Source organism: Mastigoproctus giganteus, chromosome 2 (assembly GCF_048544385.1).
Source record: "Mastigoproctus giganteus isolate SK-2022 chromosome 2, ASM4854438v1, whole genome shotgun sequence".
Lineage (NCBI taxonomy): Eukaryota > Metazoa > Arthropoda > Arachnida > Uropygi > Thelyphonidae > Mastigoproctus > Mastigoproctus giganteus.
In genome coordinates, this window is record NC_143576.1 from 14,990,589 (window position 1) to 15,017,245 (window position 26,657).

The following is a 26,657-nucleotide window of genomic DNA, read 5'->3' on the forward strand; positions in this document are numbered from 1 at the left end:
ACAATTAATGAAAAAAATTGTGTATGTGTGCCAAGCATGCACAGTGGAAGTTAAGTGAAACTTCTTTAGAATCTTTTTAAACTTTTATTATCAATGTTGCAGTGGTTTAATATTTTACAATTGTTTTACAAGTTTATTACAAAGTTTTTACAGATCACTCCTTTGTACTCAGTATAGTTTCGGTCACATTGCACATACACAGGCTCTATATACCTTACAACACTCACTATTAGTCTTTGTCATGTTATAAATTTTTTTTCATCAAAATTTTCAATGAAATAGGGTAGAGAATGGCAAAAGAAACATTTTTGTTTTTAAACTTTTAAAACCTGACTGCTAGAAACTGAGATACAGCAATTTAAAACATAAATGCAACACGCGTGCAAGTTACACTGTGCTGTAGGACTACTGACATAGTTTTACAAGTTTATTACAAAGTTTTTAAAAATCTCTCCTTTTTACTCAAATAGAAGTGGTTTCGAGGTTGCATTGCACATATATGTGCTCTATATGCTTTACAACACTCAATATTAGTCTTCAGCATGTTGAATTATAAATTTTTTTTCCATTGAAATTTTTTATGAAATACGGTAAAGAATGACGAAAGAAATATTTTTGTTTTGCAGAAGTTGAGATATAGCGATTTAAAACATAAATGCGACATGTGTGCGAGTTACCCATGGCTATGCTGTAGGGGGTATTGATTACATCATGCATCGCTGCTATGTACAGTGGCTCATCGCTCGTGCCTGATACAGAGTGGTACAATGGTGGTGGCGATGAATCATTTTGTCACATTTTCGTGGCGATATTTGTCAATCCACATTCCGATATTTGTCAAGACAGTCCCATGTGAAAACTGCCAGGGGCACGCCTAAAGAAATTTCACTTCAAAAATTGTCATAAGCAGTGCAAGTTGATGGAGGAAATAAGCAGAGTACAATATCATAAAATTCAAGAACAAACATTAAAAACTCATATGCTCCGTGCTCAAACATTATTAAGTTACTCTTCTCTTGAAGACCCAACAAAATATTAAACATGGTTTTTAGGTAAGCAAAACCTGTTTTTACAAACACTACAATTAGTTACAATTAGTTTGTCCAATAATAATACATGCCAAATTTTTTTTTGTCAAAACTAAATTTTTTTAGTCAGAATCACCCTAAGGGAATACATATAAATTATATATATGAAATATCAATTTCATAGTTCCAACAGCTTTTTGTTATGGCTTTCAGAAAAAAAATTTAAATATGTATTCTAAGTCAAAAATATATTGGAATGAGTTAACTTGCTATCAATTTATTCTATACTGTATATATTTTATATTTTGATAATAATTAAGCAGTTAAATGAAATATGCTGAAGGCAGTTGCAGGGATTGCATGTAGAGTTTCAACAGGCCATGCATTGCAAATTACTGTACTAAAGGAACTCTGCTAAAAACATAAAATAAAAACTATGCAAAGAAATCTACAAACCTGTAATGCAGCTACAACAACATGTCCATTTTTCAAATGTGCCTGAGTTTCATTTCTTTCTACTGCATCAGTTGCACTTAATATTAATGGTGAAAGAAGTAACTGTAATTTTGTTTCTCTGTAAGTTTTGTATATCTCAAAACCAAGACGCTCTAAGTATAAGCACGGACAGGGAGGATCCTGATCTGTACAACTCTGAAAATATTTTAGAACAATTATACATCATTATATCACAATTATATATGGAAATATAAACCATAATCATATTTGGAAATATAGTTTAACTCACTCAAATCAAAAGAAATATCAACCCTGCCAAGAAATGAAATTTGTGGAGATTCTGAACACTCACCATGGGTGGATGTGAGGTTGTACTATGGTTAAGCAAACTTTACCATCCCAGAAACAAGTTTCTACAAAACTTAAAATGTCTGGCCATATTATATATATTCCCTTAGCATATATGCATACACCGATCTGCCAAAACATTATGACCACCTACCTAATATAATGTTGGTCCTCCACGTGCAGCCAAAAGAGCTCGTACCCGGAGAGGCATGGACGCTACAAGATTTCTAAATGTGTCTTGTGGTATACCTATAACTTCTGTAAGGCCCGTGGTTGAGACGCCGCAGATCGGAGTTGCTGTTCCAACACAACCCACTGATGCTCGATGAGATTGATGTCTGGGGAACTTGGAGGCCAGGGCAATACCTGGAAGTCTTCCTCATGTTCCACGAATCAGTCTCGAACGATCCGGGCGGTGTGGCATGGCGCATTATCCTGCTGAAAGACTGCACTGCCAGAGGGTAAGACCATTGCCATTAAAAAGAGTACCTGGTCAGCAATGATGTTTAGGTAGGTGGTATACATCAGAGTGCCCAGCACAAGGATAACTGGACCCAGAGTATCCCAGCAGAACATCACCCAAAGCATGACACTGCCACCATTGTCTTGTTTTCGTCCCATGGTGCATCCAGGCACCATCACTTCCCCAGGTAAACGACGCACATGTACCTAGCTGTCCACATGGTGCAACAGGAAACATGATTCATCGGACCAGACAACCTTCTTCTAATCACTCACGGTCCAATTTCGATGCTCACGTGCCCATTGTAGGCACTGTCACCAGTGAACTATGGTTTGCATGGTCACTCCGAGTGGCCTGCAGCTACGCAGCCCCATTTTCAGCAGGGTACGATGTACTGTGTGTTATGACATGTTACTCCCATCACTAGCATTCCAATTACCGGTGAGTTGCACCACAGTTGCCTTTCTGTTGCCACGTACCATCCGGGAGAGCCTTCGCTCACCTCAAACATCGATGAGCTGTGGTCATCCAACACCTCGCCAGCGGTTCGTGGGTTCCCCCTCCTCGGACCACTTTCAGTAGGTACTAACCACGACTGACCATCAGCATCCCACCAGCTGTGCCATTTCTGATATGCTCTTACCCAGTCGTCTGGCCATTACAATTTGGCCTTTGTCAAACTCACTTAAGTCCACTGCCTTTCCCATCTGAAGAACAAGAGTAACACTGATTAACAGAGCTCAGTATCAGGTGTTTTTTATACTGTTTCCCCGACCCATGCACGTGCAGTTCACCTGCAGTTGCTTTGATTTACATAATAACTCACTGGTCATGATGTTTTGGCTCATCAGTGTATATCTGGGTCAGATGAATGGTCAAATACATTTTTCTGATTACAGATAAAACTCAGCTTATATTTTCTGCTAACATATATAAAAAATTAACTACAAGAAACTAAAAACATGTTACTCACACATAAGATAATTCATAATAGTAATAAACTAATTTTCTCTCTACAGCAGATCATCCCTAGCCTAAAAACAATGCAATTCCAGAAACACAAATAAATCAGTTAGACAGAAGTTGTTTTAGTATACTGTAACAGTTATAAAAATCCTAAAAAACAGTAAATGTTTTTCTAAGGAACTGCAAGCAGCTTTTCATCACCATCATCAGCCATTTTCAATCCACTGGAGGATGAAGGCCTCTCCAGCAACTTTCCAGTTCCTTCTGTTTTGTGCATGGCCATCCATTTATTGACCACAAACTCTTGAATTTCCTCTATCAATCTCCGTTGCTGTCTTCAAGGTTTTCAAAAAAGCTCCTCTTTGGTACCATTCTGTTATTTTCTTAGTCCATCTGTCATCATGTCTTCAAGTTGTGTCCTGCCCAAGTCCATTTCAGTTCTTTAGCTCTGTTAAGAATGTCCTTTACTTGAATTTGCTGCCTAATCCATGTGTTTCTCTTCTTATCCAACAATCTGATTCCTAATATAATTCATTCCATTCTTCACTGTGTAGTTCTCGGCTTCTCTTCCATTCTTTTGGTGAGTGCCTAAGTTTCACTTCCTAGTGTCATAGTGGGTATACATTGGTTCATTATTTTATGTTTCAGACAAATTGGGATATTCTTCCTCAGTATGTGACTATATTTCCTGAATGCAACCAATCTGCAATTTATTCTTCTCTTGACTTCCAGCCATTTATCATTATTACAGCTAATTACTTGTCCAAGATAAGTATATGAATCTAACTTTTCAATTTCTGCTCCTTCAATGATTATATCCCTTTCTGTGGCGTATGTGTTCATCATTACTTTTGTTTAAACCACATTCATCTTTAGTCTGAAATCCTTACTAAACTGCATAACTGATTAAGATTTTCCTTTAATCCTTTGGGATCATGGCTTAGGATCACAATGTCATCTGAAAATCGTAAATGATTTAGGTACTCTCCATTTACATAGACTCCTTTTTGCGACCAGCCCAATCTTCTGAAGGCTTCTTCAAGGGCAGCAGTAAACAACTTCTGAGATATGTCTCCTTGTCAAATTCCTTTCTCAATTTTAAATTTGCTATTGTCTTTTTCTAGTCTAATAAAGGAGGTAGTGTTCTCATATATTTTCTTCAAAATCATTATGTATGGGATGTCTATGCAGTGTCTTTCCAGTGCCCAAAACATTGACTTATGTTAGGAGTCAAATGCCTTTTCATAATCTACATAATCTTTTCATAATCTCTTTTCATAGTGGTCATTCCCTGACCTTTCCGCATCCTCCATATTTGGTGGTGATGGGCTCGAACCCCGATCTAATCAAGAAGCGTGTGCTATGCACTGCTGCTCCTTCCCACCTGGCTATGGAGGCACCTCCTTTTGAAAAATGGCAGAAATGTTAGAATAAGCTCATTTTATCAAATGGGGACTACTTTGGAAAGGACCATCAAAATATGGATGATTAATTAAGGTATGTTGTAAAAAAAAAAAAAAATATATATATATATATATATATGATCATTCTTTATTGAACAGCCCCCATACCTGCATGTAAATTGCACATAATCTACTATCAGTTTGCCTTGTTTGCTTGATTAAAAAAAAAAAAAAAAGTCATTAAAAAAAAAAGACACTTGTCCATAAAAATTCCTCCCATCTTATTGGGACTAGAACCAAGTCAGAATCTTTTCACATAGCATGGAAAATCAGTAATCATAACTTGTGTACCCAAAGGGACATTAGTATGGAGACTAGATGTAAAGAAAATAGGTTCACCTTTTGGGGGGGGGGGAAGTTGTTGAAGCACATGTTTTTCTAGTAACATAGACTGGGATTAGTTGAGAAACTAAAAGAAACACTCTTGGCACAAAAATTATTATACGAAAGGAAAATAAATGAAGATTATCAGTGCTTTTTTTAAGCCTGTCGAAATGTGTGATCTTCTAATAACAAGAACTGGTTAAGGGTCCAGAAGTTAGTGAAAACCACTGATACCAATAACAGAATAAATAAAGTTAGTGATAGTGCAATTTTCTCTAAAAGAATATGGAGCATGGTGCTTCAATATAATAAAAATAGACAAAAAATTAAACAGTGAATGGATTCTCTCAACCCTATACCAATCTATACTGCTAGAATTTAATAACATAGGCTTCACAAGTGCATTAGAAATGAAAAAAATTAAAACGTGCTCAGCATAAGTCAATATATGTTTAAAAACATAAATAAATGACCTTATTTGAAATCAAGTGGTTTTGTTTTTTTTTTTTTTCATCTAGTGGCATTGTATTCTCAAAAAATGAATTTTTAACCTTCCACCCTCAACCAATCCATGTTAGTATGGACTTCAGTACTTTTATACAAAAACAAACAGATAAAATATATACATATATTCTTTTCTTTTTTATCCAGTATTTTCTCCATTTCTAAGTGACCAATGTTTTCTTTGATTGCCCAAACCTTTTACTTCATTTATTTTCTTAATTTCTGGTTTCTATCTGATGCACAAAACTGTCAAACATTGTACTGTCGCAACACACACACACACTGAATTATCATGCAACAAAATGTCATGTGATATCTTACAGCCAAATGATGTGATGTGAATATTTTGATCATTTGTAAGCTGAAGTATTTCAAGTTACAGGGAAAAATGCAAAACTTTAAACAGTAGCCACCTCTGAAATTAATTGTATTCTAAACATTTAAGTAGGTTTCAAGGGTTTCAAGATGCTTAGAAGGTTTGACAAAAAACTTCATGATTTTTTTAAGCCATCTGACTAGGATTGACATAAACATGCAGTCAGGCACATGAGTGCAGAGGTGAGTGCACATGCACCTCTTGAGTAAACTGTGGTTCAAGTCACGTGATTGCTAAATACAATTATGATCGTATTCATTGTCAAAAATTAAATGTAAACTCCCCTGAGATACTGGAGAATAAACAAGAATTTTTTTTTTTTTTTTTTATATATACAGTTTTGTCAATTGATATGTCTATTAAAGTTGCATGCATTAGGTTTAAACCATTCTAACCATAATAGTATTGAATATTACATAGTGTATATTACATGAAAGACAGAAAATTACTTTGTGTTCACATAGGAAATTGAATAAGAGAAAAACTAAGATTTCTCAATACGTGTATAGGGTGAAATCAAACCACTAAGGCCGAGAGTAAGAGGAGTAATTTAAATCAATACTTTTTCTTTGCTTCAAAGAAACAGTACAAAAATAAAAGTGCAAGCTAATTCTTACTCAATTGCATTGCAAGCATAACCTTTAATGTAAACATACAGTTATGCAGAACAGAAAAGAGAATAAATGAAGAAATTAAAAGAAAACTCAATTTAATGAGTATGAAGTTTAACTGAATCGTTGATGACTGGTTTCTACATGTGTTCTACTAGTTTGCAAGTGCAGGGAAATCTAATTTCATGTATGCACGCATTTGTGTACACAGATATATACACACATTGTTTGCCTGTTCATCTAATTCAAATTACAGAGGAATAATATTTCCTAAGAATGCTCAAAGCAATTATTATTTCCCTAAAAATGTATATATATATATTTACCCTCACCTTCATGATATGACCCTGAATATCATGCAGTGTAACAGATACAGTAACTTCAAATGGCCGATAATCTCTAGGATCAAATTCTTTAGTTTCTACTTCCTGATCATGGCTGGAAGCTTGCTTTGATGCTGATTCTGGGGTAGGAGTTGTTGAAGTATCAAAATCACTGAATTTCTGATTTTCTCCAAAATAATTTTCCTGTAAAATAAAGTGACTTTAGAATATGTTTACAGCTTTCAGAAGGATGTAAACAACTTATATAATGCACCACAGTAAAGGTTTTAGAGTTCAAAGCCCAAAGCATCCTCAAGACTGGAAATTAATTGCTGACGTGATTTTCAAATTATACATAACACTACATTACACCACCAAAACCAGACCTGTCAACTTTCCACTTTGGCAAAGATTTCAAGTATTTATATGCTTTTAAATTTTTCTTACAGATTGTTGTGTTTGTGACATAACCAAAATCGGGAAGAAAAGAAAACTTCCTTATCTTTTTTTTGTACACTTTTCAAATACAATTGTGTTATGTTTTATTATCAACCTAAAAATATTACCATTCAAAAAGTACGAATTTGGCCTCAATATTAATCCAGCCAAGTCTGAGTGCAAGCTCTACTCACTGAAGAAAGAACCAACAACCATTTTGCCTCTGCACAGTAGAGCTGTGATCCCTGCTGTTCTTCATTGCTTAGATTTAGTTGTTTTTTGACACAGAACTGAGATTTAAGCACACCTTAAGTGGAGAGTGAAATAGCATCTAAATTACATCTAAGATCACAACAGAAAAATATTTTCTGTTGTGATCTTAGAATAATGATGAGAATAAAGAGCGATATGAAACCATGAACAGAGAGGCTAAGAGGATAGTTAACGAGGAGAGAAGACTGTGGTTGAAAGAATGGAGTGAAACTCTACAACAAAATATCGACAGTAATAAAAAGACACTGTATGGTATGGTGAAGAATAGAAGAAGTGATGGTGAACAGAGCAAATACTTGATGGATGAGAATGAGAACTTAATAACAACAGATGAAGAGATAAGAGAAACATGGAAGAAGTATTTTGAAAATATGTTGAATGTGCAAGACAGCCAGCAAAAGGGACAAAAGTAAGTTGATCATAGAAGAGAAGATATGGAGGGAGAGAGAGAGAGAGAGAGAGAGAGAGAGAGAGAGAGAGAGAGCAGACAGACCTGACGTGGAATAATGTAGTGCAAGCATGGAAATACATCAAAACAGGTAAGTATGCTGGTACGGATAAGATAAATGGAGAGATGCTGAAGGCTACAGGCAAGGCAGGAATAGCATGGACATACAGACTGTTCAGAAGATCTGGGATGAGAGACAGGTGCCAAAGGACTGAAAAGGTTTGATCACCCCGTTGTTCAAGAAGTGGAACAGAAAAAAGTGTTCCAATTATAGAGGCATCACATTGACATCACATGTGAGTAAGCTGTATGAGAGAATGTCAGAGTGGAAGGTAAGAGGAACGATTGAAAATAGGATGGCCAAGGAACAGTATGGCTTTAGGCCTGGCAGATCGATGGTGGATCTAATTTTCTGCATCAGACAACTGATGCAGAACGATAACAGATGATGATGATGATGAACACAGTAAAGAATTATGGATGGCATTTTTGGATATAAAGGAAGCGTTTGATGCTGTAAAGAGAGAGAGAGAGAGAGAGAGAGAAAGTGTGGGAGGATTTGGGAAACTTGAAGATAGAGGAACATCTTGTGGAGAGAAGTGAGAATGTGCACCAATACAGTGGGCAAAGTAAGAACAGTGATGGGGTTGACGGAGAGTTTTGAAATAACATCAGGCAAGGACGCATCCTGTCACCACTACTATTCATAGCTGTCATGAATGATGTGCAATGTGGAGTAGTGGAACAACTTGGACAGGACCAGATGAAAGTCATGTTCTTCGTAAATGACCTCTGCATATGGGGAGAGAGCAGGGAACAAGTGCAATGGCAAGTTGATATATGGGCTAGTATGACCAATGAATTTGGACTGGTTTTCAGTCAGGAGAAGAGTGAAGTAATGGTTCTAAAGAGGAGTGGCAAGCTTGACGGATACATTGCAATGGAAGGGAAAGAGCTAAAAGTGATTAACAACTTCAAGTATCTAGGAAGCGCCATTATAAAGACTAGGGTGATAGACGAAGAAACAAGTAGAAGGATACAAGTGGGCAGGAATTTCTAGAGACAAACAAGAGATCTGATCTGGAATAGGAACATACCACTGAAGTGTAAGAAGGCTATGTATCAGGCCTATTACGTACCAATTCTGAAGTATGCATCTGAAACTTGAACTATGAGGAAACACGATGAAAACAGAATTCAGGGGGCAGAAATGAGATTTGTGAAAAGCATACCCGGAAAGACAAGACGCAACAAAATCAGGAATGATATGATTAGGGAGAGAATTCAGGTTGAAAAACTCCAGAATAGGATTGAAAGCTCCCGTTTGAAATGGTTTGGACATGTCAAGAGGATGAACGAGAGGCGCTTGCCAAGAAGAACAATGTTTGATTTACAATTAAAGGACAAAAGACCAATGGGGAGACCAAGAATGAGATGACAAGACATGATAAAGACCAATGTCATTAAGAGAGGAGGAAACTGGAGTGAAACCAACAACAGAGAGAAGTACATGGACAGGGCATGGTGGCGAGGCTTCATACTTCGACCTGTGGAATAGCAGAACGATAACAGATGATGATGATGATGATGATGTGTGCTCCAAATGTTCAATGGAGCAAAGATCTGGGCATGCAGCACCTAAGACTATCAAACCTATTTTGGCAGTAGAGTACTCGCTCCTTGAATGGATAACCCACAAACACAGGATCCCCATTTCCACACCACTGCAATGGCCCTGTCCCCGAGAATCTCCAGGTCACCCCTTCTCACAGATGAAAGGCAACTTATAATCACAGCAAAGATATTGTTAAACTCATTATGTCTCCCTCATTCGTTGTTCTCTGTGGATGGAGGATTCGGCCTGTGCAACTTAGAGCAATCCCAACAATTTGCCCTCTTCATTCAAGCCTTCGCCTATCAAATCACTTTGTATGCTACCAATGCTGGAATTAGTCCAGAATATTGATGCTGACCTCATTAAATATGCTGAAAACCAACACTACATAAATTATAATCTCAGGCTCACATATCCCACGCCCCTCAATCATTCACTGTAGATGGCTATGCACCACCTCACCACGACCACCTGAACATAACCAAGAACCAGCGATGTCCTGAAAAGAAAAATGACATCACCATCACATGATGACAACCTACAAGCCACTCCAGTCATCTGCACAACCAATCTCTTCCCTTGTTTTCCACAGTCAGGCGAAGTCATTGATGGCCAAACCAGTACATACTGTGCAATGCCATTCTGTTCATCATAACAATCTGTATGGCCTTCGACTAACATTGAAACTGCCTTTTAAAGAGATGATCATAACAGACACTGATCAAATAACATAAAATGAGAAGGTACATACCATTATGTACAAATAATGGCATGTACATCTATATCATTTTATTTATTTATCCTCTCTCTCTCTCTCTCTCTCTCTCTCTCTCTCTCTCGTACCTGTAATTGTAATTTTTATTTACAATTAATAAATTCTCTCTGTAATTTTTATTATAATCTATGGACCTATTATTTTGTAAACCTCTGGCCTTGAAGGGCCTTTGCAACCCCAAGTACCAGTCAATATCTGGAAGGTTAAAATCCCCAATTATAACACATTCTAATTTATTGGCCCACTCTATTTGTCTGTAAAATTGTTCGTCATCGTTACCACAGTCATCTGGCCTAAAACACACTCCTACATTCTTTCCTCATTTTTGTTTTCCAGTTCCTATGTCACACTTAACTGACTTAATATGTTACTGGCTGCCTATGTCAACCGAAATCATTGCCTTAGATTTTATATTGTTGTGATGAAGTTTCAAGACACATAGGCTGCAAGGGCCATATTGTGTCTTTCAAATGGTTAGTATGAAATACTAACTTTATTGTAATAGGTGTTATATTTTATGACATATACCTATACAAGTTTAGGAAGGTAAATAGTTCTGTTTTATTAGGATCATTTCCGAGAATCTGCATTAATGATAATGATGACTGAATTAGCAAATGATTTAAAGGTGTTTAAATGGATATTTAAAAACTGGGGACAGTCTACTAATAAATGACACAGTCAGTTGTACATGACATGAGCATTGGGGAGTGCTGTCTTTCATTAATAGATACAAGTGAGTGAGGTGAGTATGCCCAATTATTAGTCTTCCCGCCTCCGTAGCCTGGTGGGCAGGAGCAGCAGTGCATAGCACACGCTTCTTGATTAGACTGGGGGTTTGAGCCTGTGACCACTAAATACGGAAAGGTCAGGGAATGACCACAGCATATCCCTGGAGCAATATGGCCTTAGTTGCTAATTCTCCTAAAAAAAAATAAATAAATAAATAAAATAAAATAACAAATATATTAGCCTTCCTAAAATTATTTCATCACGCCTGCTTTTTCGGAAACTGGAGAGCCACAGCTTTGGTTCTGGTTTTATATATTTTATGTGCTTCTCTTATAAGCATAGTTATGAAAATAACTCCTTCCCTCCCTCCTTCTCTCTCTCATGTCCTGTCTGTTCTTTTTATATGCATTGTACTCCCCATATTCAAATTTTACATCTCATAGTGTCTGAGTGAAACCCTCTGATATCCATATAATGACTACATTTCATAACTTAACCAGTACTTCAAATTCATCAAATTTATTCACTGTGCTGCTAGCATTAATGTACATGCAAGTACACATGCCTCTGTTTTGTTTTTAGAAACCATAACAAAACCCACAATTGGTTGTTTCATGATGACACCCCCCCCCCAGAAGGCCTTGTGACACCTTACTTTTCAGGTTGCTACCTATTTCAAAAGAAGATCAGCATAATATTTAAAATAAACAAGCAAATTGTTTTATTCAAGCCAGAGCAGAGGAAGATGAACAGACGATCTGCATGGTTGAGGATAATATGCCTAGAAGTTTGCGATTCAGAAGTTCTTTTTTTTGGGAGTTCCTTAACATCTTCTTTCAAAATATTCTCTGGATCCAACAATTGGATTTAGATATGAGTAAATGGCACTCACTAGTGATCACTTGCTGTACTTTTTCAATTTGGTAACTCAGAAAACTGCTCATGTAGCTTTTCTTACCACTTCCAACCTCTTCTTTAAATAAACTTATCAAAGGTTGGCACTGTTCTACCAGTCCAGTTACAAATTTAAACAAAGTCAGACAATTATACATAGTCTTCAAAATATTTTTCACTTCAGTTACATACATCAAATAAAATTATTTTAATCTACCTTTCCTTTTTAGTACATCTTTCTAGATAGCAATAAATGTCCACCAATATCCATCCACTTTTGCAGAAATGCATACAGTTCCATTTTAAGCACACAAATCAATAGGACAATATGGACAGCCTATTAATTCTCAATACTCCAGTGAACTGCTATACCCTTGCTACTTACTGGCGCCTCCATAGACAGGTGGGAAGGAGCAGCAGTGCGTAGCACACGTTTCTAAATTAGACTGGGCTTCGAGCCCGTTGCCGCCAAATACGGAGGATGCAGAAAGGTCAGGGAATAACCACAGCAATATGGCCTTAGTTGCTAATGCTCCTAAAAACCAAATAAACAAGCAAACAAACCTTGCTACTTAGTTTTTAGGCTTACCATAATAGGTACACTATCAAAACTGTGCCACACAGATTTTGAAGATATCTCACATGATTTCAAGTTTTTCAGAAGATGCCCAATGTTGTACCCTGAAGGGCAGGGGTGGGCAACAGTCAGCCCGCGGGCCGCATCCGGCCCGCGACAATGTTGAATCCGGCCCCCTCGGTAAATGCATAAATATAGAAAATCCATACCTGACTACACTCACCGTAAACGTTCGGCTTAATTTGGTTCAATCGGGAATCGCAGCTAGTACAACAGTAACCAAGTGATTCTACGCAGCGTCAAAGAGTTATTTCCTAATTATTATTGTAGCATCGATCGAACGAAGTTCCTTTGGGTTTGACTTCTTATTGAAAAAAATAATATTGGTGCGAGATATTTTATGTTTTATGCCTTTTCTAATTATTACAATTTTTAATTTAATATAATTTATAGCCCATAAAATGAGCCAATTAAAAAAAAAGAAAAATTGATGCCGAATGCCGCATTTTCAATGATAATTAGACATTCAGATATTTTTTTTTAAATACATTAATAATTTGGTAATTCAAGTAATATAACATTTTTTAGGTTCTGATTTTTTTTTATTAAATCGTTCAATCTATTCCGGCCCGCATCATTATGCGAAAATTTCATTCGGCCCGCTGACGAAAAAAGTTGCCCACCCCTGCTGTAGAGTCACCTTCTAAGCCTGGCACTGAGAGCAAAGTCAGTTTGACCTTTTTCAGTTTTATTATGAAAGGTCACCATAAGGGAATATACCTTGGAACCACTTTGATTACTGCCAATTGTAACTCTCGAAAATGGCACATTTTTCAGATGTCACTATCTCTTCTTTCCCTATCTGTGTAATTTCACCTTTAATGCCCGTTGTTTCTGTTCTTCCACAACGATGTTTTTTTTTTTTTTTTTGCTATTTCACTATCAGAAAATATATTTCTGTACAATCAGCATAACTGAGAAGAAAATTATGTGCTATGACAAAAGATGCAATGATGAAATATGACATCATCATAACTATGAACTGCAAACATCTACTTTTGAATTTCTTTCTATGTACTGCACACTGCTTTCTGTCTGATTTTTTTTTTTTTTTTTTTTTTTTTTTTATGTAAACCCCAAACACGAGAGGTATTAGAACCTATAGTACTTAGTACCGTGCTTGGGTTGGAGGTTGAGAAGACGAAAGAAGATATTTGTTGACATTGGACTTGAACTTCTGTAGACTGTAATTTTCTGGAAATACGTATGAAGGTTGGTTCTGTGAGTTTGAAGTTGGACAGTAAATGGATGTTGGCTGGTGGCGGCACGTGTTCGGACTGTTTTGAAAGAGACAGCGGGAATTATAGAAGCCAATTCAGAAGAACAGTGCCCATGGAAGTATCTGTAGAAGAGGCATGCAGCAGAAACAGTACGTCTATGAGACAGCGAGTGGATGTTGTTGTTGTTATTTGGTTTTTAGGAGCATTAGCAACTAAGGCCATATTGCTCCAGGGATATGCTGTGGTCATTCCCTGACCTTTCCGCATCCTCCGTATTTGGTGGCTCACGGGCTCGAACCCCGGTCTAATCAAGAAGCATGTGCTACGCACAGCTGCTCCTGCCCACCTGGCTACGGAGGCACCACAGCGAGTGGACAGACTCTGTTAGAGATGAATCATTAATTAACCTAACTGCCCTCTTCTGAATGGAATCAAGAAGCCTGAGAGAGGTTTTGGGGGCACCACCCCAGATGTGGGAACAATATTCCAAATCAGGGCGGATTTGTGATTTACACAGAGTGGGCAGCTGTTTGGAAGAAAAGAAACGCCGAGAGTGAAAGAGAAAACCAAGTTTTTTAGATGCAGAGGAAGTAATATTTGTAATGTACTTGTGCCAAGAGAGATTAGAAGTCAGAGTAATCCCCAAAAGAGATATATCATTTTGCCTAGAAACCACAAAAGATAAGCATAGGAGCAGAAGTATCCTTTTTGCAAGATATAAGACAAGGCTGAGTTTTAGAAGGGTTGAAATCAACTAAGTTGTCTTTGCCCTACTGGAGAATTACCTGAAGATTGGCATTTAAGGAAGTGGTAGCAGATTTTCGAGAAGTTGAAGCTGATTGAGCAGGACAAGGTTTCTCAAAATGGAAAGTGGAATGCAATGTGCTGTCATCGGCAAAACTATGGATAGAATTTCCAGTCAATGGAAGAAGGTCATTAATATACAAAAGGAAAAGAGTGGGGGAAATTACTGAACCTTGGGGGGACACCGGCATTAGTGGAGAAGTTAGAAGACAGAGAGCCATCTACCATCACCCTCAGTGAGCAATCAGAGAGAAAACTGGATGACCAATTACTAAAAACAGTTGATAAACCATAAGACGGAAGCTTGTTTAGAAGCCCTTTATGCCAAACACGATAGAAAGCCTTTGAGATGTCAAGAGCAACTACTTGTGTTTCACCGAACCCTTCCATTGAATTAATCCATAAATGGGTAACATAAGCCAGAATATCACCAGTGGATTGACACTGATGGAATCAATACTGGCGATCATTGATCACACGGAAGGTTTCTAGGTAGTTTAAGAGTTGGTGGTTAATTGATTTCTTTACTTTAGAAAGAGTAGAAGTAATTGCAATGGGACGATAATTGGATGGGAGGGATTTGTCACCCTTTTTAGGAACTGGCTGGATATGAGCAAATTTCCAAGCAGAATGAAAAACACCTTTGGAATAAGAAAGTGAAAAAAGGCGGCAAAGAATAGGAGTAAGTTCAGGAGCACAGGTTTTGAGAACAATTGGAGAAATACCATCAGGACCTGTAGCTTTCCTATCATCAAGATTCATCAAATTCCTTCTGACATCCTTTTGACGGAAGACCACAGGAGGCATTGAATGGAGCATGTTGGGAATGGTGGGAGGTGTTTTACTAAGATCATTAATCCGTGAGTTGGAAGAAAAATGGGATGCTAGCAGGTCAGCTTTATCCTTGGCCAAAGTGACAACAGAACCATCTGGTTTGGGCAGAGGTGGGAGCAGAGATGGGCAAAAGTTGCGGCCAATAGCTTTGGAAAGAGACCAAAATGCTCGGCTACCATTAGGGCAAGAAGCAAGTTTTCTACTCTTAGCCTGTTCAAACTCTAGTTTGGACTGATTAATAACTGCTTTACAATTGTTGCGAGCTTTGGTGTAGGCAGAAAATGAAACTGAAGAAAAATTAAGAAACAAGCCAATTACGGTATGCAACATTCTTCTCTTGAACAGCCTTAGCACATTTATTGCTTTATCTAAACCAAGGTTTAGATAAAGAATGAGATTTTAAAGTGAAGTGTGGGATAAAGGATTCCATTCCTGCAAGAATAATTTCACTGACGCAATCTGAGCAAACGCTGACTTCAGAAGTTTTGAAACAGTAATCCGACCAAGGAAAAGAAATCACACAGGTCATCCTATTTTGCATTCTTGTAATGCCAAACAATACAAGGTTGGGAATAACCATGAGATAAAGGCTCCGTTGGAGAGGAGACAATCACCAAGTTGCAATCTGAGGTGCCTAAAGGACCTCTCACTTCGACCGTGTATTTAGAAGGGTTGTTTGTGAGAAAAGATCAAGCATGTTGGCTGTATGGTTAGGATTGTCCGATATTCTTGTAGGTAAATGAACAATCTGTGCAAGGTTATTAGTAATTGCAAAAGTTTCGGCATCTCGACCAGCTGGGTCAATGTGACTAGAAAATGGAAGCCAGCTGGTGTTGTGAACATTAAAATCACAAAGGAAAATTACCTCACTGCTAGGAAAGTTGGACTGAAGAAAGTCAAGTCGCAAAGAGAGGACGTCAAAGAGCTCCAAGTGATTAGCGGAATTGGGAAAATGGTAGAGACAACAGATGAATCTGACACAGCGAGATAGAGATTTTAAGCCAGAGGAGATCGAAAAGAGGAGATTCCAAATTACCAAGTCTCTGACAGGAAACATCGGAACAGACATATGCACACATCTAAACATTTGAGGCAAAAGGAATCACAGAGCGAATAATTTGGCAACTGAGATGAGCAGTAGTTGAATCAACTGATAACTGATATTCTGTCAGAAAAAGTACATTGGATTTGGCAGACTGCAAGTTGAAATGGACATCGTTGAGATTAGAATTGAGACCACGTATATTTTTGAAATGAATTAGGAAGTGTTTGGGAGGTTTAGATCTTTTTGCAGATAAGCTTACTCTATTAGTTTGACAATTCATGATGTATTCAATGATAAGAAAATGTAGGTGGGAATGCTGTATGAAGTAATGAAATTTTTGGATATGGCATACCATGGTAAGAATATACCCATATCCTTGACATTATGTGGCCTCGAAAATGCCCCCCCCCCATATTTTTGAAATGAATTAGGAAGTGTTTGGGAGGTTTAGATCTTTTTGCAGATAAGCTTACTCTATTAGTTTGACAATTCATGATGTATTCAATGGTAAGAAAATGTAGGTGGGAATGCTGTATGAAGTAATGAAATTTTTGGATATGGCATACACATGGTAAGAATATACCCATATCCTTGACATTATGTGGCCTCGAAAATGCCCCATAGGTTGACAATTCATGATGTATTCAATGGTAAGAAAATGTAGGTGGGAATGCTGTATGAAGTAATGAAATTTTTGGATATGGCATACCATGGTAAGAATATACCCATATCCTTGACATTATGTGGCCTCGAAAATGCCCCCCCCCCATATTTTTGAAATGAATTAGGAAGTGTTTGGGAGGTTTAGATCTTTTTGCAGATAAGCTTACTCTATTAGTTTGACAATTCATGATGTATTCAATGGTAAGAAAATGTAGGTGGGAATGCTGTATGAAGTAATGAAATTTTTGGATATGGCATACACATGGTAAGAATATACCCATATCCTTGACATTATGTGGCCTCGAAAATGCCCTCGGATTTGGCAGACTGCAAGTTGAAATGGACATCGTTGAGATTAGAATTGAGACCACGTATATTTTTGAAATGAATTAGGAAGTGTTTGGGAGGTTTAGATCTTTTTGCAGATAAGCTTACTCTATTAGTTTGACAATTCATGATGTATTCAATGATAAGAAAATGTAGGTGGGAATGCTGTATGAAGTAATGAAATTTTTGGATATGGCATACCATGGTAAGAATATACCCATATCCTTGACATTATGTGGCCTCGAAAATGCCCCCCCCCCATATTTTTGAAATGAATTAGGAAGTGTTTGGGAGGTTTAGATCTTTTTGCAGATAAGCTTACTCTATTAGTTTGACAATTCATGATGTATTCAATGGTAAGAAAATGTAGGTGGGAATGCTGTATGAAGTAATGAAATTTTTGGATATGGCATACACATGGTAAGAATATACCCATATCCTTGACATTATGTGGCCTCGAAAATGCCCCATAGGTTGACAATTCATGATGTATTCAATGGTAAGAAAATGTAGGTGGGAATGCTGTATGAAGTAATGAAATTTTTGGATATGGCATACCATGGTAAGAATATACCCATATCCTTGACATTATGTGGCCTCGAAAATGCCCCCCCCCATATTTTTGAAATGAATTAGGAAGTGTTTGGGAGGTTTAGATCTTTTTGCAGATAAGCTTACTCTATTAGTTTGACAATTCATGATGTATTCAATGGTAAGAAAATGTAGGTGGGAATGCTGTATGAAGTAATGAAATTTTTGGATATGGCATACACATGGTAAGAATATACCCATATCCTTGACATTATGTGGCCTCGAAAATGCCCTCGGATTTGGCAGACTGCAAGTTGAAATGGACATCGTTGAGATTAGAATTGAGACCACGTATATTTTTGAAATGAATTAGGAAGTGTTTGGGAGGTTTAGATCTTTTTGCAGATAAGCTTACTCTATTAGTTTGACAATTCATGATGTATTCAATGGTAAGAAAATGTAGGTGGGAATGCTGTATGAAGTAATGAAATTTTTGGATATGGCATACACATGGTAAGAATATACCCATATCCTTGACATTATGTGGCCTCGAAAATGCCCCCCCCCCCGCATACACACTACTCAGACTCCCTCCAGTCACTATCTGGCAGAGTAGACGTAGCAAGATTATACACTAGCTGATCCGGAAGCCTCCTAGAGAGTTACCGATAGGTTCGGTCCAGTGTACTAACTAGCGGCTGGCCTGCGAACACCATTTTAGAGCTGTACCCTCGAAATGTAAGGAAGATTGGATCTCACCACGATGTTCATCATAACCAGAAAAGTAATCAATCATACTGCATGATGGAAGAGATGGGGAAGGGTTGACCAGAACTTAGCTCTGGAGACTAAACATGGGTTCCACCACTTCAAGCCTCCAATAAGCAAAGTGGTGGTATTGCACCGGTTGATGAGAGTCATTTACCACCTAGTACTGCCTGGTAACACAGAGGGGCGGTATTCCTCTATGTGGTGTGGGCAGCACACATCGACCCCTGCTTACATTGGTTCACACCTGGGTGGTCACCCACCATGTGTTTGTGTATGGAGGTTATACCCAGGATTACTAACAGTACCAACATCGTGAAGGTGCAAGCAGAGGATTTGGTTGCCACAGACCGTCCGGACTTCGCCGAAATTGGGTCCACTTGACTTGAGTGTCACCCGAATATCAGTTCCATCAGTGTTTAGGCTCCCAGGTAGCAAGTACAGCTTGTCTGGCATATCGAAGAGAATGTCTGTGACAACCTCAAAGACCAATGGGTCCTTAATTCCTCTGTGGCCCACCATTGCATATCTTCCATGTATAATTTACTAGTGATATTTGGCTTTTTTGATTACAGAGTGTCTTGTACCTTGCTATGATTTTCACAAGCTGCATTAAATATACTGCAGTATATTTAAACAGTTAGTCTCTTTACCTGGAAAGAAAATTGGCAATCAGTATGCTTCACATCAGTGGCAGTACTGTTGTTATGACTCTTCTGTTAGAGAAGTTATATGAAAATAAAAACTGCGTTACTTATCAGACATCTGATATATATATATATATATATATATACACACACACACACACACACACACACACACACACACACAAAGTCTAGCAAATACATCTGTAGACGAAATTTTTCACAGGAAAATTAATGCACTTGACTTTCAGCAAAATGAAACAAGAATTGATGATGCAAAGAACAGACATGTCCATACTTTTCACCTCAATTCACCATGTCAGAAGTGTAAGAGCAATATGCTGCCATTAAATTACGCTTTAAACAAAAATGTGCCACAAAAACCTATGATATGATCAAGAAATGGGAGGAAAAGCTTATGGGAGGGAAAACTATTAGTCATGTAATGGCATTCAAGTGATCAAACAACATGTGAAGATGAGATGTGTGCAAGCAAGGCTATGACTGCATGGTGTGATGTAAATTTGACTTGTGCATGCAAACTGATGTGACAAAGCAGGTGCATGACAATGATGACATTGCTAAAAATGTCTGAGAATCCCATGTAATGTCTCTTACCATAGTGAAGCAGGATTTGACCATACAAGGCATCTGTGCAAAGTTCATTCCATGGTTTAAAACTAAAGGGCATCAGCTGTAGAGCTGCATAGAATAACATCTCTGCTTTCAAAAACTTCCTTCAACATGTTGAACAGGACCCAGACTGTACGGATAACATTACAAATTAGTAAACGTGGGTCAATGGACAGTCATAACACTGGAGGGAACCCTAACTCTCCAAGGCCAAAGAAAGCTTATCAAGGGAAATCAAACACAAAGGTCATGTTGACTACCTACTCTGATAGAATTTGTTTCTGAGAGTTAGCTTGTCAGACAAGTATTCTATCTCACTGTTTTGATATCTATGAGAGGCTGTCCAGAAAAAATTCCCAGTAAAAGAAAAACTGTTTTTGCAACAAAATAATGCATCCTCTCTGGTTGTCTGTGGGGGGGAGGATTCCACAGGTAGACCCACTCAGCCTATTCACAGATCTGGCACTCTGATGACTTTTCCTGTTTCCAAAGATAGAAAATATCTCAAAAGAGACCAATTCCAGGATTTGGAGATTATGGTGAACAGCAATCAAGGTAATAAGCATAAGGCAGCACAAGTAGATCCCCAATTGCTTGGCACATAAGCATTTCTGCTTATTTACAAAAAAAATTCAATCCATGAATACAATGACTGGGTTAGTTTTTTTTTTTTTTTTTTTTATTGTAATCAAATAAAATTAAGTCATTAAATAAAACTAATATTATTTCTTACCTTAAGGTACATCAAATGGCATAAAAGGGAACCATATAAATGCAATACTGATGGTCCAACTTCTAGTTCAACTTGTATTAAATCAGGTGGCAATAAAGCTGGATCAAATTCTTCATTTAATGGAGGAAGCTTTTTGTGTACTTGCCGTGTTCCATTTGGCCGAATAGGTGACAAAAGAAGTTCTTCCTTCTCAGGAGTTGTAATATCTATATCTAAACCCTGAAAACCTACTGGTGGTGCAGGATGATACGTGTATGCAATACTCAAAGCAACGATGGGTACAGACCAACAGTCAACCCAACCACAACTAGAAAGAAAAAAAACAACATATACATTAACAAAAACTTCTTTACAGAAAAGATAATTCAAGTGTTTGTATTAATCAGCAGTTTTGGTAAATGTTCGATAATAAATATTCTGAATCTCATACTCATCAATATTATTAAATTGTGTAATTAACATATTTTTTTCCATTTTAATTATGTAATACAGTTGAACTTGTTTGTAATGAACCCAAGAGTTATAAGTTATATCCATAAATTCATTAAAAAAGCAACTTCAACAAAAGGATGAAACAGTATTGTGTAAATACAGAGCAATATGTTATCTGGACTACGAAAAGGTGGTTAATATGCGAAAAGAAGTTTTTGAGTAAACAGCAGTTAAAGTAAACAGGATTCCGTGCAAGGTAGATGTCTCTCGCAGGCCTCTCCTCATGGTGGGCAACAACTTACAGAAACCCCAGCGATATGTGCTTTATTTTATGACATCCACATCAGTCTCTTGTTCTTGAGCAAAGGGCAAGACATAGGAAAGGTCCAAATTGTGTGGTGAGTTTGCTGCAACACTATCTGGAAACGTCTCAAGAAGCTGAGACCCTTGTCCTATTTGCAGACAACTGTGTGGGACAAATTAAAAATAATACAATGCTTCAATATCTAATGTGGAGAGTGGCAAAGGGATGCAGCAGTGTATTCTCCTCAATTTTCTCCTAACTGGTCATACTAAGTTTAGTCCTGATCGGATGTTTGGAATCTTTAAAGCAAAGTATGCTGTCAGTAATATCGATACCTGCAATAACTTGATAAATTGTGTTATTACCTCCTCTCCTGGTGGTCATAATAAGTCTGTCTCTGCCAGACAAGTGACTTCGTATGAATGGGATGTATACTTGAAGCAATTTTTAACAGTCAGCTGGGATTACTAAAAAACATCACTTCATGATTTGCCCTAGTGGAGTAGTGAAGGCAAGGAAATTTGCTGATAGTTAAGGACATTGATGAGTTCACTCTTCTATTAAAACCATTGGATGGGAAGGTGCCAAAGGTAATCAAGCCAGGAGGACTGTCACTGGATCGCCAGTGGTACTTGTATAACAACATCAGAAGCCTAGTAACAGATTCTTCCAAAGCAGATGAAGTGGCCCCAGAACCAAATAAAGAATTGAAGAAGAAGACGAACACATTCATGTCCAGCGTGAATGTGTGCTATTTGTTCTTAAACTTGATAATTTTGTATGAGTATTACTGTATGTCTACCTTTTTACAGTAAAAATTACGTATGTTCAATTTTTTATTTCTTAAGTTTTTCAGTTTTTATTCCCCATCATTAGGTACAAATTGTGAAGCACCAAATTAAGCTAGAGACCTGGAATATGATTCATCGGAAAGAGCGTATTTTTTTCCTACAAAAATCACCTAAAACTTCAATCGATATCTTGACACATTAACCACCTTTTCGTAGTCCAGGTCACATATATAAAAAATACAGCCAACTGTAAACAAAAAGTTAAAATTAAGTAAACATGACTAACATGTTCAAAAACTTGCCAATTTTTTAATTAACCATTCATCAAAATAAGTGCAATTATGCTTACTTATGTAAACTCTAGAAGGAAGGGGATAAATCAGATTGGTCCACTTCATATCAATGGTTTGACTGGTGGTGATCCTGCTCACATAGCTGACAAACTGAATGAGTATTTTGCATCTACATTCACACATGAAGAATGCTGTAGGGAAGTGGAGGCCAGAAGTTTATCAAACTCTAACAGGGAGTTAAATGATTTTGTAATAACTGAGAGAAAAGTGGAGGAGAAATTGTTGAAGTTAAACATAAGAAAAGCACCTGGGTGGATGAGATCTATCCAGTTACATTAAATGAGGCAACAAAGGAAGCAAGCAGGCCCTTAGCCATAATTATGAGGGCATCCTTGGACTCAGAGGAAGTTCCCATGAACTGGAGATGTGCAAATGTATCCCCAATTCACAAAGGGGAAATCGAAAGGTGACACGAATAATTACAGATCTGTTAGTTTAATTTCTGTTCCAGCGAAAATAATCGAGTCACTAGTAAAGAAGCACTGCAGGGTCATCTAGACAATACTGCAGTTATAGTTCAGACACAGCATGGGTTTGTTAAGGGGAAGTCTTGTCTGACCAATTTGATTAGTTATTATGATGTTATCACAAAGGAACTGGATGCAAAAAATAATTTTGATATCATATACTTGGATCTCAGGAAAAAAGTTTTGATACTGTTGCACACAGAAGACCACTGTAGAAGTTGGAGCAGTATGGCATTAACGGCAAGTTGCTGTATGGATAAAGAGATGGTTGAGTGGGAGAAGACAGAGTGGTAATCAATGGACACTGCTCTTCATGGACTAATGTTATTAGTGGTGTTCCCCAGAGTTCAATGTTGGATCCATTGTTGTTTTCTGTATTTATCAATGATATTGATGAAGGTATATCAGGCTTAATGTCCAAGTTTGCAGACGATACAAAGGTTGGTAGGGTTCTTAATGACAATAAAGATGGTACACTACTGCAACAGGATCTGGAAAATTTGAGCAGATGGGCTGAGAGGTGGCAACTGAAGTTTAACATTGACAAATGCAAAATGCTGCATATGGGTAGCAGTAACCCCAGAGTAACATACTAAATGTGTGGACTACACTCAGGTAGTGGAGAATGAAAAAGACCTGGGGGTAATTGTGCAATCATATATGTTGTTTTCTGAGCAGTGCAAACAGGCTGTAAGGTCTTGTCAATGATATATAGGAATTTTTCTTGCAGGGATACAGAAGCTGTTGGAACAACAACAGAGAAGTGCAACGAGATCAGTGAGTGGAACAAAGGGTTGCTGTTACCAAGAAAGGTTTAAGCTCTGAAAACTGCAGCATCTGGAGAGTATGCATTTCCAAGGTGATCTGATTGAGGTGTATAAGGCTTTGAATGGTTTGAGAAAGCTCAAACCATTCTTGATCACTTTATCAGAAAGGATTCATCAGATATTAAGAATCTTCAAACAAAGGAAACTGGCAAATAGTGATCATATCATCACTGCTTGAAATGAAATATTCTTAATATCTGATGGATGCATTAATATAAAATCCATTTAACCATTTCAAGAGAACATTGACAGATCTATGTTTTTCATGCATGACGTCTGGGGGGTATATAAACAGATACAAGCTTTGAAACTTGCTTCAAACAATGTGTTAATGTACTAATTGCCTTGAAATTTTGAGATAATCTAGGAAGCTATTCTGGAGGCTATTAAACTTTTTATACTAATACCAGTTGAGTCAGTACAACTAGAACATTGAAACCAACTGGAGTTGTAGATATTAAAATCACTGAGGAAAATTATTTCACTGTAAGGAAAATCAGATTGCAGAAAGAATTACAAAAAAAAAAAGTCAAATGTGATTTATACCTGTTTGATTTATACCTGTTCAAGGTATAAATCAAAATGAAAATCAAAAGAAGTGATGACCACAGTGGCAGAGATGCATGTGATGATTATAAATTATTCAAGGTGACAAGCCAATGGTGATAATTTTCTTATATTATCACAGGTGCTATATTCTTATCCTGAACAGGTTCAGCCTATTTTTTGGAAATTTGTGACTTAGATAATGGATCAGAGTTAGAGCAGTATGAACTGTAAAGAATTTCATCCATACAGAATAATTTCAGTGATGATCTGAGCAAATATTATGACAGTAGTCCAACTAACTGTTATAGTAGTGTAACTGAGATCATCCAATTTTTCATTCTTGTAATGTGAAAAGATACAACAATGAGAAAAGCCACTGGAAAGAAGTTGTTCTGGGGAAAAGACAATCACTAAGATGTGATCTGAGATAACCACAGAAAAACGTATAAAGGTGAATGTGTGCTTTGAAGGGTTGTAAGGAAAAAAATCAAGACTGTCAAATGTGTAGTTAGGACTACTTGGTATTCTCAAAGGTAAGTAAACTATTTTTGTAGCCATTAGTAACAGCAACAGCTTCTGCATTTCCACCAGTTGAGTCAGTATAACTAGAACATTGAAGCCAACTGAAGTTGTAGGTATTAAAATCACTGACGAAAATTATTTCACTGTAAGGAAAATTAGATTGCAGAAAGAATTACAAAAAAAAAAAGTCAAATCGTTTTAAGTGATTTGTTGAATTGGGAGCACAACAGAGGGAACAGTGAATTTAACAAAATGGGGTAGATATTTTTAGCTTAAAATGATCAGAAGAGGACATTCAGATTAGGTAGGCTCTGACAAGAAATATCAAGTTGGGCATATGCATACACCACCTTTAAAGAGGAAGGAAGGAATGGCAAATAGAATAATCAGGACAAATGAGATAAGTTGCGGTTGAGGCAATGAATAACTGGAATTCTATCAGAAAAATTAAGCTGGAGCCAGCAGGTTATCAATAGAAATCATGAACATTAGAGCTGTGATCATGTGTATTTGCAATATGAATTAGTAAGTCTTAGTTTGACTATTCTTGATGTATTGATTTGGATGAGGTAAAAGGTTGGAGGGAGAGGAAACATTATATATATATATATAGTGCTTTTTTTGTAAAAAAATAGGTGCTGGTACTCATTCTTTGCTATCAGGAAAATTTGAAAATTGAAAGGATATGAAAAGTACTCAATTTTTTTTTTTTTTTTTTTCTCCTGATATCGTTACATTAGTAGTAATGTTTTTAGAATAAGAACAACAAATTAAGTATATTAACACAGTTTATTAAGCATAAATTTATTATTCAAGTATATAAAAAAATAACGAAAATGTGAGTAAAATAAGTAAAAAATAATAAAATAAGTAAAAATAATTAGTAAAAATAATTTCATAATAAAGTTTTGGTAGAATATTTTAAATTTTTATTAAGTTCTCATCCGACACCCTATGCCAGGGGCCAGCAACCTTTTTTGAGTGAAGAGCCATTTTTGATCTAATTAAAAAAAAAAAAAAAAAAAGAGAATCCGAAGAGCCACACCTAAGCTTAAGCTGGGGGGGGGGGGGGGAAGGTGAGAGTTTTTAAGAAATGGAATAGAGTGGGAAGGTGTTTATTAAAAAAAAAATATATATATATTTTTTTTTTTTTAAATATTATTTATTAATACCGAAAAAACGTAACAAACATCCAATTAGATACAAATTAATGTGACTTTTGCTGATGAACTTCTTGAGCGAGTCTCTCAACATCATGCAAGTATTATAGTTCATGTTCAAAAATATTTGCTCACAGAAATACGTCGAACCAAAAACTGAGAGAAATCCAAACGCAGATATTTTCAAATTTATATATGGGTCCAGTAAGCTACTCCATGCATCGAACACAATTTGGTCTGCATTTTAAACTCATCTATCGCTGTCCATTTTTGTAGAATTGCAAGGGCAGCCGTTTGCCTCTCCAAATTCTCAGTTTCACTTTTAAGGCATTTTAGTCTTGCACACCACATGTCCTTGATTTTTTAAGTCCACTTA

The 26,657-nt window shown here is 37.0% G+C and overlaps 1 protein-coding gene across 1 annotated transcript in view; it reads right to left on the reverse strand.

Moving 5' to 3' along the window:
• Positions 1-26,657, reverse strand: part of tweek (transmembrane protein KIAA1109 homolog tweek) — an 806,203-nt gene that overhangs the window by 643,849 nt on the left and 135,697 nt on the right. The window contains 3 exon segments of the mRNA XM_090388226.1: positions 1,485-1,679; positions 6,872-7,066; positions 20,877-21,183. Of these exon segments, the coding sequence (XP_090244352.1) occupies positions 1,485-1,679; positions 6,872-7,066; positions 20,877-21,183 (697 nt within the window).